This window comes from Falco cherrug, chromosome 10, assembly GCF_023634085.1.
Source record: "Falco cherrug isolate bFalChe1 chromosome 10, bFalChe1.pri, whole genome shotgun sequence".
Taxonomy (NCBI): domain Eukaryota; kingdom Metazoa; phylum Chordata; class Aves; order Falconiformes; family Falconidae; genus Falco; species Falco cherrug.
The window spans coordinates 37,365,527-37,386,275 of record NC_073706.1 but is presented as its reverse complement, the minus strand read 5'-3'; the positions used below and the strand labels follow the sequence as shown (position 1 = coordinate 37,386,275).

Below are 20,749 nucleotides of genomic sequence, written 5' to 3'. Positions count from 1 at the left end.
TCTGCAATTTGTAGTAGCACTCGGCATGGCACCAACCCAGGGCGGATGGGCGGAAAGCCCCAGGCAGCCCGTGCCTCCCCCAGTGTCCTATGGCCCCCACCTGACCACCTGCACCACCCGACGGGCTGCCTTCGTCCTGTCCTGCCCTGCCATGTAGAGACCATCCATCCCAGCAAGGCGCGGGCTGACCTAACAAGATACACAAGCAGGGAGCAGGGTGAGGCAACTAAACCCATTTTCCTCGCTGACCGAAGCTTGCCTCCGGGCTTTGAAAGCCAAGCAATGCTCTGGTTTTCCTCACAAAGCCCCTTTGAGAAGAGCCTGGATGAATTCCAGCTTGGCTGTACATCCCAAAGATGCTTGGTGCCCTTCCCCCCCAGCTCTCCCTCCTTGCATGAACATTGCTCCAACTCATGAAACAGCAGATTTTCTTCCTGGCCGAGCAGAGGGGCTGAGACATCCCCAGTCCTCGCCTCCCCAGGAACTAAGTGGTCCTCCCAGGTAAAAGTGTTGCACTTAGAGATCACAGGCTCCCAGCATTTGTAGGAGATGCAGTGGTCAGCCTCTACAAATAAACTACTGAAGTGACATTTAGAAAAGCTCTTCATCCAGAAGCATCTCAAAAGTTCTTTATAAACTTCACTAATGGGCTGTGCAAACTGTAACTCCCATTCTCGGTAGGGTCTGTGCAGAGGTGTCTGTCTGCTCAGAGAGCTCAGGGAAGATGAAGGGTGCAGGCTGGCATCCCAGAAGGGCTCAGCTAAAGCAGAGAGGCTCTCGGTTACCTAGTGAATGCAGCTGTGGGAGCAAACCCTGAAGGAGCTTGCACAAAAGACACCAAACCAGGTTAACCCAACTCCATCCCGGGACAAATCCAGCAAGGCTCCCGTGACAATAAAGTAGGCATATTTCCTTCACTGACAGAACTAAAACCCCAGGTACAAGGTTCTGCATGACCACCACTGCATTTCAGCCGCCTTGTTCAGAGAAATGTAGTAACTCTTTGACTGAAACATGGCTAAAATGTGGAGAGGGGGGCAATTACTGCATCAGGCAAAGCATGTTTCCAAAGGATGATCCAGAATACCCTCCTGAGATGCCCCAAGTTAAAAGGTGTGAACGAGCTCTCTCAGCCCTCTCAGTCACTGCCACAATGGAAAAGCAGCTTTTTTTTTTTTTTTTAACGTACCTTGGCTTTCCATGGAAAGGAGAGTTTGGGAGCGCCTTCCCTTACTGTGCCCACCACTACAGATGTCAGCAGGCGGCACAGGACCAGGAGCACCGGGTTGTGGGATGCTTGCTCAGTGTTTTTCAAGCTCATTGTGTATTAGCACCACTGGTCCCCACTCGCCTGCTCTGCTGACACCCAACTGCCAAGCCTGATCCGCTGGGGAATTAATTGGGTGCTTGCCATGAACATGCCCCGGCGCTTGATAGTGGTGGCGTGAGCTGGGGACCACCTGACAGACTCAAAAATGAGAAAAGACTAGTCTGCTCTATTTTGATGAGTCTTACCAGTGTCGGAGGAGGGGACGGCCTTGGTGAGGATGCTGTCGGTGATGGTGCCCAGTATGCTGAAGGCGAACACCATTGGCACTGCAACAATGCAGTAGTGCCACACGGTCCTCATCAGGGCCTAAGGGACAGGACACAAGGGACCATGGATCATTACAGAGCACAAGTGGTGACTTTGTGGCAAGAGACAACCTAGAAAAACATCACGAGTCAAACTCATGACTTAGGTAAATTGTGGGAGCCAGAACCAGTACCTGATGGTGTGGCTTTGGCCATTGCAGGGTTTTTCATAGCCCACCATTTGTCTGCAGTGAATTATTCCGAGCACGCGGAGCAAGTAGCAAATGATACCCTATAATCTGGCAGCACGTTTCTCTGGCACTGCTGTGGGTATTTTTAGCATCTGGGAATTAGTGACGTCCCTGTACCCTTCCCCCCACCTTCTGTCTCTTGTCCAACTCCCAAGGAAACATTGAACAGCAGATGCATGTGGTGTACTTCAGGAAGCCTCCATTACTTATACAAAACAGCCTAGAGAAGGCATTTCAGCTCATTATCATAAATAATTAAAACTAAACCGAGCTTGTCAAAATAAATGAGCGTGGTGCATTATGTAATGCCGTACCTTTGGGATTTCTAATCCTGTTCTGCTGCTAATAAATTCACTGAATTCAGTAATCTGGAATAGGTCTCCTGGCCGTAAGTGCACATTAGCGAGCATAATTAGGGAGAGTAATGATTTTGTTATTGCACATATTCTTAGTGGAGACATCCCTCCAGCTGTTTAATACTGAAACAAAAGCTGTGAGGCTCCCTAAGCCGTGGGGCTAGAGCAGCTCTCAGCTCATTCACAAGCCCCGCTGGTCAAATGAATGGATTTCTCTGGGGCACGGAAAGGAAATTCCCCCTTCTTGCAAGTCTCCTGCCTTCACCCGTGGCTCAAGGTGTGTTATTGTGGCTGGAGAACATTTCTGTCACTGGTTTAGCCAGAAGTTTCATTCTCTGGAGCTCTCCTCTCCTAAGATCTGGTCCCTGCCTCTCAGCTACAGAAGATGGAGAAGCCCAGAGACATTGCTCACTAATGACTTGGAAATACTGAGGTTTATTCCTAGTTCCCCCCTAGAGTCACAGCCAGGTTTCTCCCTCGGAGGGGCTCTTTGCCTACATTTTGGTTAAGATCTAGGCACTTGTGATTAAGGATCCAGAGAACAAGGATAGAGGAACAGGTATTTGGTACATAAAACACTTAGCTGGAGAGAGAATAATTCTTTGCTAGGACAAATGTCATTGCAGGACAACACTGCAGAGCTCATAGGAAAAAACAGCTTTACCCCCCGCCCCCCCACTGCTTTTTATGAATTCCCCCATGGGCTGAAGGCAAGTGGGCAGAAAAGAGCAGAGCCACTTCTGTGTCTCCCGTAAAACCAGGGACTCCTCGCTGCCCTGGGACTCGGGAAGGGCCGTGCCAGGCAGAGCCCTGCTCCTCAGCTGCTGGGCAGGTAGCAGCCTTTTTGACCTGAGCAGATCTGAAGGCATTTTTCAGGTGAGGGAGACAGAACCAGGAGTTTCAGCAGACAGGCTCAAAAAGCAAACGCCTGGGAAACACAGGCAGCGAGGCAGGACAAGGCACGGCTGCGCCTTCAGACAAAGGGAAAAACTTCCCTGTCGCAACCGCCAAGCCCTCCTACACCCCAGCCCACGTGCTCCCGGCTTGCATCTGCAGATCAGACACCGGCTCTCCCCTCCTCTCCTTTTTCAGGTGTTACTGCCAAGCTCCCAGCCCACCCCTTCCCTTCTCCAGTTGCTGATCGCTGGGAACGTCCTGCAGCCTCTTCCCAGCTGCACTGCTATCTGTCTGTCTGCTGACACTGGTGCCAGCCTTCCAAAAATGCCTCAGCCCACCTCCCGGTCTTACAAAGATGAGTTTCAGAGCGTCTTTCATTATCAGCTTGGCTTTCCCCTTGCTTCCACCTTTTCGGGAGGGGATCTGCTTCGTTTGGAGGCCACATGCAGCAAGGGCACAGCAGGCAGGATGCTTCTCCACTGGCGGCTGTGCAGGATTAAAGGCTTCACGCGTTAATCTCTGCATATGAGGCCTGCCGCTGTGATGGCACTCATCCCCACCAAGAATGAAAGCCATCCCAGAAACGGATGTTTTCTCGGCAGCCGCTCAGAAAGAGTGCTTTTTAATAAGGCGTCCCCAGCGAAGGGGATCGCAGCTGCATTTGCCTATGAATAGTTCTCATGGGAAGTCATTGCTGACCCTTGTCCCCCAGCCCGTGCTGTCAGGATGTCCACAGCCCTCTGGGCTTGATGTAATTACCAACCTGAAATGATTTCCCTTCCTGGCCCCCCCCCCTTGCAGCCGATGTGAGCCTCCCCACACTGGGTCATTAGCCGCTGCAAGCCGTGCAGCCCCATGTACCCCTCCACTTTCTTCGAGGCTTTCTCTCCTACCACCAGCAGCCTCCAGCCTTCCCTCTCGGTGAGTCCTCAGCACACAAAAGCCATTTACTCCATGTTGCTTCTCTGCCTGATTCCCGTGGGACTGGGCTTTGGCATGGGGAGCTGGTCCCAGTAGCACCTGGCCCTGCACCTGGCTGGGGGTGCTCAGGTCTGCAGATGGGCCAGACCTGCCTTGGTCCTACCTAATCACTCCCACCCATGACCAAGAAACAGTGGCGAGACCTTCAAAGCCCTTCCTGGGCCACACTCGGGAACACCAGGTCCTGTGCAGATGTCCCACGCTAAGGGGCACATCGACGCCAGCCAAAACCACGAGACACCAGCTGGGAGGGACCCTTCCCGAGCATCCTGCCACCCGGTAGTGTTTCTATGAGCCCTGAAATCCCAGCGAGGGGGACGGCGCTCCATCTGCAGAGCCAACACTTTGCCTGCATCCATCTTCCCATCCCAGCCTCACCTCAGACCTGCAATTTGGCTGCAGATCAGCCAAGGTGTGTAGGTGCCTCATCTCATCCGTGTAGCTGGGAACCATGAGCCTCAATACCCTGTGGTGCATTTGTGGGAACGGCACCCATCCTACCCGCACTGGCGGGAGCACCAGCACCCCAGCAGCAAGGCTCGAGGCCAAATACGGCAGGGAATGTTGGAAGGCTGACACACCTCAACCATCCTTTGGGCCCAGCTCACTGATGGGGACTGGTGAACAGCCTTCCTCTGTCCCCGTGGTCTGAGCTATCAGTTCCCTGAACATGGCTTATCCAAGCAAACACGATCACCGACAGAGCTGCCTACACCAACTCTGCCTTCCAATTACCGTTTGAGATTGGCATCAGCTGTCGCCCATGCAGTCACAACCAGCGACAGGTAACATCGCTCATCCGAAAACGGAGGAACAAAATTATTGCCTTGTTACCTCCTTCCCCAAACACTCTCAGCTTGGGGAAATTAGGCAAAAGTAATGCCCCAGAAGAAAGGCACACAGCCTCCCCCGTCTCGCTGCAGTGTACAACCACAATGGTTTCCCACCCCATAATCTTCATTTACTTTCTGGGTAGCTCAGGAAATGCAGTCGCTGACAAGACTGAGGGCAGGATTTCTATGCAAAGCTAGTGACTCAGGAGGGACTTACGAGTTTCTGTGCGAGATTAATGCTTTTTTAAATCCCCATAACTATTAATCATGCAGGTCTTTATCGTTATTTGGTGCAGTGCTTACTCTGAGTGTGGCTCTGTTCACGCAGAGGCCCAGGAGAGCTGATAATCCCCCCTGAGGACCACCCAGCAAAGCCAGCAGTGGCATCTCAAGGGACAGAGCTTGCAGCCAGGTCTCACGGACCTTATGCCACTGCATTATTAAAAGGCACCACAGATGATTTCATGCCAAGTCTTACCATGCCTAAGCCCACGCCAGCAAAGATGAAGATGCTGAGCCTGAGCAGGGTCATCTCCGTGCAGTGATTAGTGAGTTTTCCAATGATCAGACACTGGACAACCTGGGAAAGCAGCACACAAGCAGCATTAAGCCCAGTTTATAACAATTCAAACAAACTGAAAAGAGAACTGCTACAATGCTTCAAGCAAATAAAAGGCAGCAAATGGGTTATTCCCTTGCTTTTTTCTCAAGAAGAAGGGACTTCGCTGTCACAGTGAAGGTGTTTCATGGTTTTTAGCATTTTGCATCCTAGGGATAGATCCATCCTGCAGCTGGAAGTCTTTACTCAGGGTGCACACCTCAGTTTACCATCATTGCTTACCGACCAGCGGTGACTGAAACTTTCTAAAGACACTTGCAGATACAGATTAATTTTTCTAACTAAATCATGACTGTTTTGTTAGATACTAAGGTCTTTATTCTTGACAAGTCCTTCTAAAGACAAACTGTACATTTATATGCAGAGGAGGAAATGCCTCCTTTCCTATACTGTCTCTTGCCATTATTTTAAACTATAAATATACAATTGGGTGGTTCATCATTTTTAGGCAGGAAAAAAGTATGACGGAGATGCTAATACCCCGTCCTAGCAGTATGCACAGACATGAGAGACTGGGAACTGGTTTTACAGATTTTAAATAAAAGCTGAGGGAGAGGGGGAGTGAAAGAGGAGCAACAAAAAAATGTAAATTGGAGGAAGCATTTGGCTTTTTTTGCAGAGCAAAGATTCCCTCTTTTTATTTCTCTGTTCAGCATCGCCCACACTTCAGGTGATGCTGGCCCAAGTGGACTTGAGAGGACAGAGGCTGGAAGAGATCACTGCGAAGACAAAGCCTGACAGACTGCATTTCAGGGGAGGGACAGATAGGAATCTACTGAGTTTTCTCTGCCTGGAAAGGTTTTGTTTGATCCAAGCAAAAACCCCTGCGACTTGAAAGAAGAGCTCTAGTTCAAAATGCTTTGTTTGGCAGGATGGCTTTGTTTCAATGGCAGTCCATCCTGGAGAAAATGTTGGTCTCTGCTTGGACCTGGAATGATGCTACCCCACGGTCAACCTTCTGTGTTAGTCCTAAGGGTGAAACCCAAACTCAACTGAAAGGAAATGAGTGCAAAATAAGAAAGTAAGTTACTAAAAAGAAAGGAAACATTAAACTATGACAAGCAGTCCAGAAGAAGCAATTTAGGTACTAAAATTTACAAAAGAGCAAAAGGCAAATAGTAATAGAGTGGAAATAAAGTTGACATAAAGAACAGTAGCTACAAACTGAATATATTTCCAACAAGCTAGAACTTAATGGAAACCATCAAAATTTGACCCCTCACTTTGCTTCAGAGCACAAGCAGTTTTTGACATGAGGGCACATCGTGCTGAGCAGACATTTTGGTTCCCAGCAAACGCTTTTCTCGCCTCCTTTTCGTCCCTGTCTCTGCCTTTGGGCAGGGTTGGAGAACTCCGCTCACGTGTGCCTGGCTGCTGCGCGACAGTGGCATAGGCCCCGCGTGTCTCTCCCATGTTGTGTCACCTGCCAAGTGGCCTCAGGGACACTGGTGGACCTGCTGCAGTGTGATGCTGGGATGATGCATGGGCTGACCTGAGTCATCCCGGCCGAAAGCCCTGCTGCGGACACAGGAAGAGGCTGATACCAGCCCTGGCGGCTCCTACTTGGGGTGGGTGGGTGGAGAAGGTGCTGAGTAATGCTTCACCAAGCTGAGGGCTCCTAAAACGAAGAAATGTCATTAACTTTCTGCAAATTCCCAGTCCTTCCTGCCAGCTCGCCTGGCCAGGGCTGTGCTGAGTCACATGGGACGGGGGCTGAGCCCCGTTGCAGGGCATGGCTTGACTCAGCGGTGGCATCACTCAAAACCCAGTTCGGCTTTGCTGAGCCACTGGAGGAAAGGAAACGTTTCTCAATTTGCCCAGACTTGAATTGCATATTTAATTGGGATACACCATGCAGGCACAGCCCAGTCCCTGCCCTTCCTTGAGTCACTGGGGTATATCATCAGCGATGTCCCAGAGCAGCCTGGTCTGATGGCCGTGGGAGTGGCATACCCAAAAATGTCTCTCTCTGTCACTACATGCAAGGAGCTAAGTGCAAGCAACAAAGCCAGGCTCTGAGCAGGCAGGACCTGGAGACAGGCAGACCGGGCTGTCCTCAGAGCGAGCGGGGCAGAGGGACGGTTCTTGTGCCAAGGCTGGCATTCAGCATCAGCTTCCCCATCCCTTGGACTGCGGCAAGACGAGTGTGAGGTAAAGCACCACTGCTGAATCAACCAGCTCAGTGATGGGACTTTTTCCAAGGGTGTCAGCCCAAGTCACTCGCTCTCCCCTTGGGGCTGAGCAGCCATCCTTGGGCTGTACAGACTGTAGCCTCCCCACCGGTTACCTGGGCTGCCCGACTCCTTCCCCAGTGCGGTCGCTGCTGACCCAGCCACGAGCTGTGAGCAGGCAAGGCCCACCACCTTGATTTAGGCACTGGATAATGTCTCCAGTCACCAGGAGCTCTGACCTCGCTCCCAGTCTGCATTCAGACCTGAAAACCCATTACTTCCAGCCTGCAGTTTTCCCTGTGCAGCTGCCTGCACAGGCACCTCTGGGAGGAGGAAGAGAAAGGCGGTTCATTTGTGCTCTCCTCTGTAAGGTTTTGGATGTGTGCTGCCATTGCCAGGGGGTAGCCAGGGCATCCCAGACAACTTGGCCGTTGCCACTCCCGTGGACCAGCCCTGGTGGCACTGACGATGCAGCAATGGGATTTATCCTTATTTTTATTCTTGCTGGCATGTTCTGGGCTTTTCCTTTGCACGTAACCTCCTCCTGAGATCGACTGAGATGGGCCTTCCCCTTCTGCATTTCGTTTTGCCTGGATGGTGCCTGCTTTTGTAACCTGACCTCCTTTGAAGTCGGGGAAGAGCCAGTGTACCTGGCTGGAATGCCTTCTGTCATCAATAAACAAAAGAGAGAGGAAATTGTTTGCAAGTGAAATAACAGGCTCTGCCCGTGGCTGTGTACACATGTCACAGGAAAAACCAACTCATTTTTTCTTCTCCCCCCCCTCCCCCCCCGCCTTTCTTTAAAGGCAAATAAGTCTCCCAATAAATGTACAAGAACAGTCAAATCTCTTCTTGTTGTTATGCTGCATTCACCAAACTGAGGATTCATTATACTGGTTCAGCTGATCAGATAGAAAAATACTCTCTAACTCTATCATTGTGTTTGATTTCTGGGAAGGCAGCAGCTCCTATTTGCTCAGAAGAGCGAATTACCCATTTCATTGTTAACCTCACTACCAAATTTCAGGAATCTCTTATAGGATGGAAAGGATTGTTGTTGTTTGAAGGTTTAAGGCGCTGATTTTTGGAAGTCTTTTGAACAGTGAAGCACTAGCCTTGCTGCATGGAGCCACTGCTGAGCAGGACTGGCCCCTACAAGTAGCTAATCCCATCGGTGGAGGTTAGAGCAGTTACTCAGATGCTCAGCTGGTCCTCTGTGCTCAGCAGGCACAGGACTATTTACACAGATTCTTCTATCAGCACTGAGCAAAAGCTTGATGGAGCCCAGCAATAAAATAACTTCCCTTTCACCTAAGAGCCTGGAAATGAAAAGACGTGAGAAGGTTGGAGAGGCAGGCACAGCAGGTCAGATAAGCTGGTAGAGCCTAGCAGAGAAGATGCAGGGCCCCATCCCTAGCGCAGATAGCATGATTCACATCAGAGGCGGCCTCCCACGCACTGGACCCGTATCTCTTGCCTTTGAAATTGTGCCTGGCTGGCAGTTCCCAGGGTGAGCGCACTGCCGGCTGGGGTGGGACACTTGGGTGGGCACTGGCCAGGGCAGTGGGCAACGAAAATCACAAGGCTTTCTGCACAGGCTGAAGGTGGTGCAAAACCTTGGGTGGGGTAAAGGGAAGTTGTTTTACTGACATGGTGATGCAGAAAGCACTTGAGAAGTAGTTCTGGTCTTGCAGAGGAGCAGGAGGGCGGTGGGACTGGAAGGAGAGCTGAAGGTGAGGATCAAACTGCTGAAGGCAGCACTTTGCTGAACAGGGGGAAGAGGACCTTGTGTTTTGCAAACTCCAGTCTAATCACTTTCTTTCCCCCTTCAACCCACCCCCCTCCACAGATTTAAATCCTTCAAAGCAAGGAAACTGGAGAACTTTCTGTTTGTTGTTGCAAGGTCCTTTCACTGAGTGGGTTTTCCCCCTAGGCATACCTGGCTGTAATTAAATACCCGGCTCTTTAATCATCTCTTGCTGTGCAGGGGAAAGAAGAAAAAGACAAGAGGGACAGACTGGTGATAAGATGATACGCAATGTAAATCTCCCCGCCAGGAATCTCTCTCATCTTTTCAGGATCACTCCGTACCAACTTGTCCCTCCAGAAGCTGCACAGCTAGAGGTGGAGTTTGTATAACAATACAAATTTAAATGCAGTAAATAAAACAGATGTCTTATGATTTCTTGATCCTCAGGGTTATAAATATCTACCCCTTTGCCCCACCCAGAGTTTTCGTTTGGTGCATTTTGCTTTGGTTTTTTGGAGAAAAAGTTCTAAAAGGAAAGCTTCCCCCACCCCCTCTTGCAGTTTGAAACCTAAGCATCAGATGTGACTTTAGATACCAACCAGGGACTCCAGTGTTTCGCTTGCCTAATCCTCCGGCAGCACTTTCCAAGCCAGGTACTACACCTGGAAGTTCTCCATACTATTGCGCTCACAAAAAAGCCGGAGCCTAGGTCTGCTTCTGCCCATTATGCAAAGTTAAATTATTTTAAATCATTGTGAAATTAGTTATTCTCTGAAGGGAGACTGAATGACATCTCACACTCACAGACATTCACTACAAGGGAAATCTCATTCGCATGGCTTCTGAAAAGATGGGAGCCCAGCCCCGGAGGACAGAAGGATTGCATCTGCAACAGGCTCTCGCACCCCTTGCCTGGAGACCCACCAGCGATCAGATAAAGATGTTTCAAACATACCATGAACAAGGGAAACCTGCAACCCAAGATGCCTGGCGCAGAGGCACCCCTCCTGCTGTCTGCCTTCCCCTCCTCATTTCGTTATCTACCACCCAACTCCTCCTCCTTGGCTTAAGCTGGCACAGCCCCAGCTCATCAGACAGCCTCATGCTATCAGAGTGCTTCAGGGATCACCGAAGAGCCCTGGATTGCTTGAATCACCCCCCACTTGCTATTTTCACTTCTCCATCAGCCCACTCCAGCCTCGGTCATATTTCATTTTCTAAGCAACAACTTCATTTCCCCATCAGACAGCTCTTTGTCCTGATGCTATGACACCGCCTTCCCAGCACCCTTCTCTGACCTCATTTGCCTCTGTCCCAGCCCAGAAGTAAGCCCCCTTCCCACCCGCACTGCACTTAAGCCTGCCCCACACTTTCCAGTATCCTCTGCTATTAGATGATGCTCTCTGCCTAACCACAAACAGTAAATTGGGACCAGCTCTTGGGTCAGTGCTTCATTCAGAGAGCCAGGAAGCCCCCATTCCCCACGGTCAGGTACTCCCGTGGGAAACTTTACAACCATGCATCAGCAGACATACTACTTTGGGCCACTCAGGTCTCCACGAGACAGGCTGGGAGCAGCAGCAAGGCAACCTACGTCCCTCCATGCAAGCGTACAAGTGGCAGCAAGGAGATGTCCCACCAGTGCTAGAGAGAAGGGCAGCCATGCTGTGGGCAGCCAACCTGGCGAAGGGAAGAGGGTGCCAAGGATGCCCCTTGCTGTGAGTCGTGGTCAGTGGTGCTACGTGCACGGCATTGCAAGGAGAAAACCCATCACCAGCACCAGATCAGCCACTTCACCTCTAGCAAGTGCCGTGAACCATTCCCATGTGGACAGAGCTGATGCTCCCAGCAAGGCAGCAACCAAGACAGGTGCTCTGGGGAGTAGCTAGCCAAAGCCCGTGAGGCTCTTGGGCTCCAAAACCTGGCTCCGAATCCACCTTTCACACCTGCAGGGATCCTCTCAGGCTGGGCATGAGGCACCCTACCAAATGCTGGGGTCCTGTGGGGTCATAAAGTGACAAGATGGGACCAAACATGACGAGGTGAGGCTGAGGAGCTCTGGACAGGATCCCTCAAGAGTGCTGCCTGAATTAGTGAGGTGGCTAACTAACATCCTCCATCTGCAATGGTGGCAAACACCTCACCTCCTGTGGGGTTGGTGTTTCTGTGCTGATCTCCCCGTGCAAAGAGCTGTTTGAGATGCTGATGACAAGGTACTTCAGTGGCATAAAAATTAGGTGGACTGACCCAAAGCCGTTCAAAATTTCCTCTCTAGGTGCTCTACAGGTGGCTTGAGTAGGAGGAACGGTGAGTAATAGAGATGTTTACAGTGCATTGACCGCTTCTCACCACAGCAGGTTAAATGAGGCCGAGAAGCTGAAAAAATGGGTTAAGCAATTGGAGCATAATATCCTTGGGGTGGGAGAGGAAAGTGGGGAAGAGACCATGGCTATTTGAGTCATTCTGGATACTGCTGATAGGCCTGGGAAAGGGGGCTGCAACATCACCTTGTGTGCAAGAGGAAGGTGTTCATTTTGAGAAGATTTCATTAAAAAGTAGAAACTACAACAACACAAAGAAATAGTATTACTAAAAATTGACAGGCATTGGCAAACCAGGCAATGCTTTTGTCAGTGTTTGACTTTTGGGGAAGACCTGAGTAAAGGGCTCAGCTAAGCCTTTCTCGCTGTGCACTTTGAAGCTGCTTAGTGCATGCAACATGTACTGGGAGTAGGCGAGACCCTGGGACACGGTGCTGGGTGTACCAGCTGGCTGTGCCACACAACCGCCCAGGCACTGTGTTCAATATCTACAGGGAGGTTTAAAGTAAACAGGACATGGTTTGATTCTTATTTTCCCCTTCATTTATGTGACATCTGCTCCCATCCATAAAAGTCCTCAAACACAACCCATTTTCAGATCCAGGTAGAGATGCAAATGAGGGGGACACGTTTCCTCTAACAGGTGGGCTCAGAGCAAGTCCAGGAGAATGGGAAAACCCTCACAGTGCATCTGAAACACCAGCTTAGACAACACGAAGGTGCACAAGCAGCTCTGGGGCTTGGCAGTACAAAGCCAGCACACATTGTATTCCCTGCATACATCTTCCACTGGAGAAAACCTGACAAGAAGGCAGCCGTGAGACATCAACTCAGTCACTATCTGCAAAAGGTATCTTTGGGTGGTTCTAGCCAGAGACCTGATCTGAAAGTAAAGACACAAATTCTAATGTTTTACAATAATTTAGAAGCCAGATGGTGAGAGTATTGTTCGGATCAGTTAAGGATCTAGTCCGGCATAAACTAGAGAAGAGTTTGGAACTGCCAGTGATAAAGTGGAAAGAACAAGCAACAAAGCAGAAAGCAGTGCTTTGCAAACTCTTGGGCAAGATGCCTTTGTTGCCACCAGGAATCAGCCGTCCTGGGCTTTTAAAAAAATAAAGTATTTTTTCCCCTTTCCTTTGTGGTGTTCTGACAGCAAACCTCAATGCACATCATCAAGAAGTTTGTACCCTACGACCACTTCACGCCAGTATTTCTGATGTCCACAGCTGGGCATTGCAGAACATGCATAGCAGCGCAGACAGAAACTGCACAGATAGATGAAAGAAAACTGCCTGGCTGACAAGAGCTGGTTTCTGTGTCAAATGATCCAAGGCAAAGACTCCCCAGCAGAGCAGATGCTGCGCCCAAGCCCGTAGGCCACCTGGGTTAGATCGTGGTAATAGGTACGATTGATCTCTGTGGGATGAAGCCCTGTGACTGTGGGAAGGGTCAGGTCCCTGGTTGGCACTGACATCTGATTATTCATTAGGAAGCAGAGTGAATGCTATAATTCCCGTATCTTCCAGGGCTGTATCTGTATGTAGGGTGCACTGGCATGGCAGCACAAGTAACCTCATCTACAGTAGTTTCATCCAAACTAACCTGGGAAACAATAGCGTTGAAGACAGACAGATATCCCAGGCATAACCAGCAGTGTTGTGAAGACAAATATCCTGGACCTGACAGTAGCGTCCAAGCTCCATATAGCAACATGAAACTTCTCCTGCCCCGCCTGTACAAGTGCTATTGCTGCCCAGCTTGAAACAAGCACACCATAGCCATGCTGCCACCCCAAATCTGGTTTCAGTGCAGACATGTGTAACAGGGATTTAACTGGTATGTCTAAGAGCACAGTTGCTGGGGAGTCCCTCTACATTCAAAGGGGGAAGCAGATATCAGAAGGTGACTCATCTCTTCTGAAAACAGTGGTTCCTGCAGATCCTGGTCTAGGAGGCAGCGTACAAAGACTAACACAGGGAAAGCCTCTGTAGTGGTGGAATTTGGGTCGGAAGTGTGCTTTGAAAGGAAGCTGCCGATCACTCCACTTGTCACGCTGTTTCCATGCTGTGGTGTGGTAAACTGGTTTTCTTTCCGGTAAGGCTGGATGGGAGAATGCATCCAACTGGTAGCAGATGTTGAGCTCCAGGGACTGAGAGACAGCTAGTCCAAAGCCACCCTCCAGAATGGACATGGCAAAGGCACCAGCTCCTCTGCTCCAGACAGTTCACTCTGCAGACTCTACTTGCTGATGTGTGGCCATGCTCATCAGCTGCTCTACTGGGATGCCCAGATTTGCTGAAACCAGGGCAGAGCCTAAGTAACTGGCAACACCATGCCAAATCCAAATCACAAGGGAAGCAACTAAAGCTGCCATTTCCCAGATGAGAAGCTCCTCCAGATCCCATAGGAACACTGTGGCAATGCCCAGGAAATGAAGGCAGATTTAATAACGAGACCACCCTCCCTCTGGATATTGCTTAACTTGCATTCCTACCTTGGGGCTTGCTTATAACCATTTGCTGCTCTTTCTGCAAAATTATCAGCTTCTTTCTCTGAAAGGAACATTCTGCTGTGACATAACACCTTTTTTTTTGGCCCTGCTACTGCTTAATTCAGCTGACTTTTCCCTTTTACACATTTTGGTAGCCTCCTAACCATGTTCCATTGCCCACCTTTTTGGATTTTTTTTGTTTTGGAAAGTACAAGCTTGCTATGCTTGTTTCCACACAGCAGAAAAAAGTCTCTCCTCTACACTGAAGGCATCTGTGAAAAAAACAGTACGATCATCTACTTACATAAATTTACAGGGTGCTACTAAGTACATGTAAATTAGCTAATTTGCACCAGGGAAAACCTTTGTCAGGGCACTTTAGCTTCAATGTAAGTTTTCGTAAAAAAACAAGGACAACATGTCAGTCCAAAGAAATTTTAGCTCCACAGCTTAAAGATCAGCGAAGATGGACAAGGGGAAGAAAGCTTTCAGGACACTCCCTTGCTCCGATTCCTTCGTATTCCAAAGAACAGAATAAATTTGGAGTCACTTCTATTTTTTGAGACCAAGTGCCACATGACAGAGCTAGGACTTGCCTATCAATATTACACCTGGATTTGGAAGAGCATGTGTCAAAAAGGTGGCAAATTAGATAGCTGTGTGGCAAGAGGAGGACTTCCACTTCGCTTACCATTTGAAGGACACCAAAATACGACATCAGGTATCCAGACTCCACTGCTTCCAAGCCAAAGAAATCCATAGAGATGATAGAAAACATTATCAGGAACAATCCTAGAGGGAGAGTTAATGAAAAGCACATATCAATATGCTTGCACTGCATATAGTGGCCCAGACCCTGCTCCCAATCACCTCCAGTATGAGTCAGTAGCTCTCCCTGGAGTTGCCAGGACTGGATATAAACACAAGCAGAAACCTATTTAAAGTCAGTGTAGTAATTTAATCTTTAAATGTTAACTTTTTCCCCCCACTTACTTTCATCTTTAAATAATGTGACTATGTAGGCTGTAGATTCAGCTGTTTATTATAAACTGGTAAATATTTGTATCACCAAAGCCAGACTAACCATTAAGACAGCTAGAAAACATTTGTTCAGACAAGACTGTAACCATAAAAATAATCAGATTGGATTCCTCACCCCTTTTGCCTGACTTAAGATTTTCACCATGGGGAACAACGCTGTGACATCAGCCTAAATACAGTGGTTTCACTGCACACCTCGGCAATGACATTGGTGGCACATGAAATATCTCTTGCGTGGACTGATACGTCAACACGAGCGGTCAGGGAAGTATGGACAGAAACAGCACAGGCTGGGTTTGCTTTTCAATTAAGGCAATTTCTGGAACGCATAACGGAAAATGCCCACTCAATCTCACATGAAAATACAATAGTGTGTGTTTCCCCCATCACAAACACAAAGGCAGACACACGTACACACACTCCCGTCGTACACAAGGAGCCACTGAATTAAAAATATTATGACAGAACATGGCTCTCAAAGAGTGGTATGGGGTAGGAGGCTGCTGCCTCCCCTAGTGCCCTGTGCACCTCAGACGGACCAAGACAGTAGGAAACGGGGGCTCTCTGCATGTGAACAACCCCCCAGCATGCCTGTCGGAGACCACTGGCACTGCTGCGGGAAGGAGAGGAGAGAGGACAATCTTTAGGGGTCCTGCCCTTCCTTGTAGGATCCTCCGAGGTACAAAGACTCTGTAAATATGGAACTGTGGTCCTCTCCTTCCTGAAGAAAACAGAGCTCAGCAGGCAACGTGTGAGGACCGAGAAGACAGCTAGTGGCCTAGCAAAGTGAGTCACTAACTTTGTGGCATAGGAAGCATTTGCTGGCATTTCCCAAAAGCGTGAGGAAAGCGATCCCAAACTGCTGACACCATGGAGGACTTGCACCCTTACAAACCAGTGCAACTCCACCATATCTAGTAGCCCAACGGTGCCACTACCAGTGGAGCACCTGCAGCAGTGAGGACCTCCCTCCAAGCATCCCAAACCTTTGCCTTGAGGGACAACCACCCTCCCACCCCAGGACCTGCCACAAAGCCTTCCCGAACCCCACCGGAGTCACCTCTTCCCCCCCTAATGGGGACAGCTGCACACCAACTGGCCCCACAGAGTTGGGGGGGAGGGGCGGGGGGCAGGAAGGGTGCCCTGCTCTGCTGCTCTCCTGATATTTGGAGAAGGTGCTGGGGAGCTGGGGCTCATGAGGATTTATGGTTTTGCCACTCCCCTCTGCAGAGAGCACCCCGTACTTTGAAATCGCTCTTAGCTCAAAGCCAGCTTAAGGTAACATGCAAATAACAAATATTTACTCACAACATCCAAACCAGGCAACAGCATTGCACATGTTTATAAAAGGCACACGTGAAGAAATGAAAGAAAAACCACACTTTGTTTCACATGCAGGAAGATTAGATTGAAGCGGGCGCTTGCCCTTCATCCTGCTGCCCCACTCAGGTACCACCTAGGAGGGGCTCAACCTTCCTACATACCTGATGCTTCTTCCTGGTGCCATGTGCCTGCTTCTACAGCTCCTCTCCCCTTTGAAGTCCCTCATCGAGTTAAGGCAGATTTGGATCTTTCTCCTCCAAATTAGCTGATTTCTTTCAGAGCAGGGGGATAGGCTGTGCTCTTTAATCAGCGTTACACATTGCACGGCTCCCCTGGAGATGCAAATGTCTCTTCTTAGGATGGGTGTCCCTGTGCCTGCGTGGTCACTTAAAGCTACCTGGACAAGGGAGACCCCCTTGCCCCACTTCTTCCTAGCAACTAAAGGTGTTTCTCCCACAGGCCACACATCTCTTGGTGAAACCCACAAGGGAAGGCCCAGATTGAACTCAAAAGATTTTATGCTCATTGGAACAAGCATTTCTTACAAAGATCTCAGCAGGTCCCATCTGGGTGGGCTGCAGGTCAGCTGCATGCGGCCACATGAGTAATGTACCCACCCTGAGGTGGGCTTGCTGGGGTGGCGTGTTCCCAGGCTCTTCTGGGGACAGAAAAAGCCCACACAGGAGCTGCCCAGATAAGCCTCAATCCATACTTTTTCAGGTTTTCCACAGGTTTTCAACAGGAAAAAAACCCCAAAATGCCAAAAAATATCCTCGGAAACCTTGCCTTTTGTTACTGGGGTCTAAATAAGGGGTGAACTCCTTAGAAAACCTGGCACCGGTGGGATGAGTAACTAGGGTTACGCAGCAGAAGGCAGGTAAATGGTTGCAAGATAAAGGTGAGAAAAAGCACCAAGGGGATGCAGGAGTGCAAACCATATTTTAAAAAAAAAAAAAAGACATGACATTTCTAAAAGCAGCCCGTGCCTTCAGAAGGCCAGTTTAGCAATCCTTATGGAGAGCTGGTGTGAGCAGGTGAGCATGGCCTCTGAGAGGTCGTCTCAGCCCTCCCATACTGGACTGCAAACGTGATGGGATGCAGAGCCCTAGGGCTCACTGCAAAATCCTGTTCCACATGTTATAGAGGGTCCTTTTAAAAATGGGACACAGGTGTAAAACAATTATGCTGTAACCAGATTTTCCAAAGGGATTAGGCAGGTAATGATCCATACAAGCAGCTCTTCATCAGTATTTTCAAGGTCCTGGCGATCTGTTGTCAGTAAGAGGTATGTTTGACATTTTTATCCTTGTGTTTTCTTTTCTGTCTCTTTTCTACCGCAGTGCAGAAAGGCTCTCTTTTCCCAGGCCAGCTGAGAACATAATTCAGCTGTGCTGGAGTGGTCTGCTGCCCATCCATCCCGGAGCAGCTACGCTCCTGCAAGAGGCACGGAGCCCATGTCTCTGCCTTTATGCAACACAAGGAGGAAGTTCCCAGCCCTGCAGCCCTCCCAGGGAGGTTCTTTCAGTCTCAAACAAGCTAATTTTAGACAACAATGAGGTCCATAAGGAACAGAGGATTTTCTTCTGTGTATATCACACACTTGTTTACAAAGTAAATAGAGAATGGTCTGTAATTTGGGAGATCTAATTAATTACACAGTTGCAGCCTGGAGATGAAAGGTAAACGAGCTCATGAGGAGCTGAGCCTCCACCTCTGAGCTGCAGAGAAGTAGGTGATGACCAAATCCCCTTTCAGCTGCCATCACATGGGCAGTCATCTGAAGTGGAGACCTGCAGAGAAGTCACCAGGATTTTAATCACTCCTCACTATAGTGCAAGCACTATACTTGTAGCAGGAGTGCGTCACGTGAACCCATTCCTACTCTTACGGAAATACTCCCAGCCGTTCCAGTGACAGACTGTAAGCCCACGTTCTGCCTTAAATCTCAGTTTCACTGTCTCCATACTCTTTGCCTAGAAGTTCCCTTGCATTTTTGGGCAGAGGATGTTTATTTTGGTTGGCTGCACGTTCTTGCTGTGCATGGGAAAAGAAGAATGTCTTCTGCAACAGGGAGGAATTTGCATTTCAGCAGGGATGACTAAAACAAAGTGCACCTCATCCAGCCTTTGGAAAAAGGAAAGCGCACAGGAAATTACCGCGCAGACTGCATTGGATGCGGTCTCAGGCATTTTTAAACAGAGACATGAATGCTACTTTAAGCTGAGAAATAAGCCAGAATCAGCAAAGAAAACCCTCTGAAAACATAATTTCATTGTCTTGTTCTGTGAAATTCTGTTATTTTTAAACACTTTTTAAAATACAGTTTTAAAAGTTTAGCTTCATAAGAACCAAAAAAGTGCACTATTAGGGCAAGCCAACCGTCCATCAAGACTGTATGTTCTCTCCAGCACTGGAGGTAGGACCAACTGGCGTTACTGATCTCAGAGAATTACAGTTCTCAAAAAGAGAAAAAGAAAAAAAATCAGAAATCCTTTACTTCCCTGAATGTTACTCTACAGTTACAGTCAGGCTTGCTCTCCACCAGCCTTAGCAAGGAGTAACAGAGGAACCTGACCAAGCTCAGAAATGCCATCCCCGTCTTATTCAGCCACTCTCCACTGCCAGATCTACTTTCATTTGTAAACTGAATTTACAGTTTACAAATTAGAATTTAATTTGTAAATCACGTTTTATATTATTTAAACTTCAAAGGATTCTCCAATGTAGATGAACTGGGAAAAGATGCAAAGTATAAAAGCTAAGGTGCCTTAAATACTCTCTTGGGATCTTTTTTGGAAGGGAAGTGCCTTAGTTTGCTTAGATGCCTGATGTACACGTGTTTTGATGTGCACAAAATTCAGTTCTTGAAACCATAATCAAGAGAAACTGCACTTTTAGGTTTGCCGGGGAAAAGACCTGTGAAGGCTCCTTGTGTGGAAGGGGCAGAGAACATCACCTTGTCCTTACACTGCCACTAACAAGGCTGATGTGCTGGCCTGTCTAGAGACAAGCCGGGGGAACAACGATAAAGTGTAGGCAAAATGAAATTTTATTAAATTGTGGCCAAGGATATGTATAGCCCAGCAAATATGGACATATGGACCATGTCAGGACAGCAACTGACTCAAAGGGACCAGGGAAACAGGTAGGTCTGGGATTGGTTTGAGGTAGCAGTGGGTTCCTACTATGATGCAAAAACCTGAGCAGAATATATAAAGAGAAGAACAAGTACCACCATGAACATGCAAGGGAAGAAACATGCTGTGCCTCCCCTACACGCAGCCAACAGAGTGTCCACAGCCTCTTGTCCAGCAATAGCTTTTTGTTGTTGAGAAAAAGGTTAGGGTACACATAACCCTTAAAATCACTAAGTAAAACCAGGAAGTACCTCAGTGTTTCTGGCACAGTACAAATTATTTCCCTCTGCTCTGAAAAGATCACAGCCTGAATAGAAATGATAGACAAGGGAAAAAAAGACCAAAACAAAAAACATTTACAGCCGGGGGATGGAGTAGTGAGATTAAGTGATTTGCCAAAAGTCACAGAAGCAGCCTGTGACAAGTAGTCTGTTCTACATTAAGTCCCAGGGGTTTGACCCTATGTAGCTGAGAGCATTTGAAAGCATCCAGCATCGAGTTAGGAGCTGAATCCTCACTGCTCCATGATCAAACGCAATGTGCTTTCAGTAACTTGAGACAAGCTTGGTCTACAGTGTATGTCATCTTATTTTAAATACATCAGCAATCATGGGTAATGGGTGAGATTTACCTATGGGAAATCCAGCAAAGACCTTGACTATGAAAACTTCCATTACTCCCGGAAACTTCATCAGCCGTAGGATTTCTCTGATGCTAAACACACTGCCAGACTGTGATGTGCCTACACAAGATGACATATTGATTAATACTCTATTAGAGGCAGGAAGCAAGAAACTCTGAGACTGCTAGTTCAGATTCACCACCACCTTTCTGAAAAGGTGCCTCTGCAGCACCAGCTTTCTGCTGATGCAGGGGGTTGGGAGCTGGTGCCAGGTCTGCATGCAGAGGACCCCCCTGAGACAGAAGGATTGCCTCCATGCTGGGCCAAACTAACCCCCAGCAAGGGGTTCTAAGATGCACAGCAAGCACTGGGCTGGAA

General features: G+C 48.7%; 1 protein-coding gene across 2 annotated transcripts in view; it reads right to left on the bottom strand.

Moving 5' to 3' along the window:
* Positions 1-20,749, bottom strand: part of SLC22A18 (solute carrier family 22 member 18) — a 59,839-nt gene that overhangs the window by 3,833 nt on the left and 35,257 nt on the right. Inside the window, exons 6-9 of one of the 2 annotated variants that reach the window (XM_005439132.4) lie at positions 20,381-20,491; positions 14,940-15,040; positions 5,372-5,473; positions 1,516-1,636 (exon numbers count right to left, since the gene is read on the bottom strand). In XM_005439132.4, coding sequence (XP_005439189.4) covers positions 1,516-1,636; positions 5,372-5,473; positions 14,940-15,040; positions 20,381-20,491 — 435 coding nt within the window. The remainder of the gene's footprint in view (positions 1-1,515; positions 1,637-5,371; positions 5,474-14,939; positions 15,041-20,380; positions 20,492-20,749) is intronic. The other variant, XM_027805320.2, reaches the window with a different exon arrangement.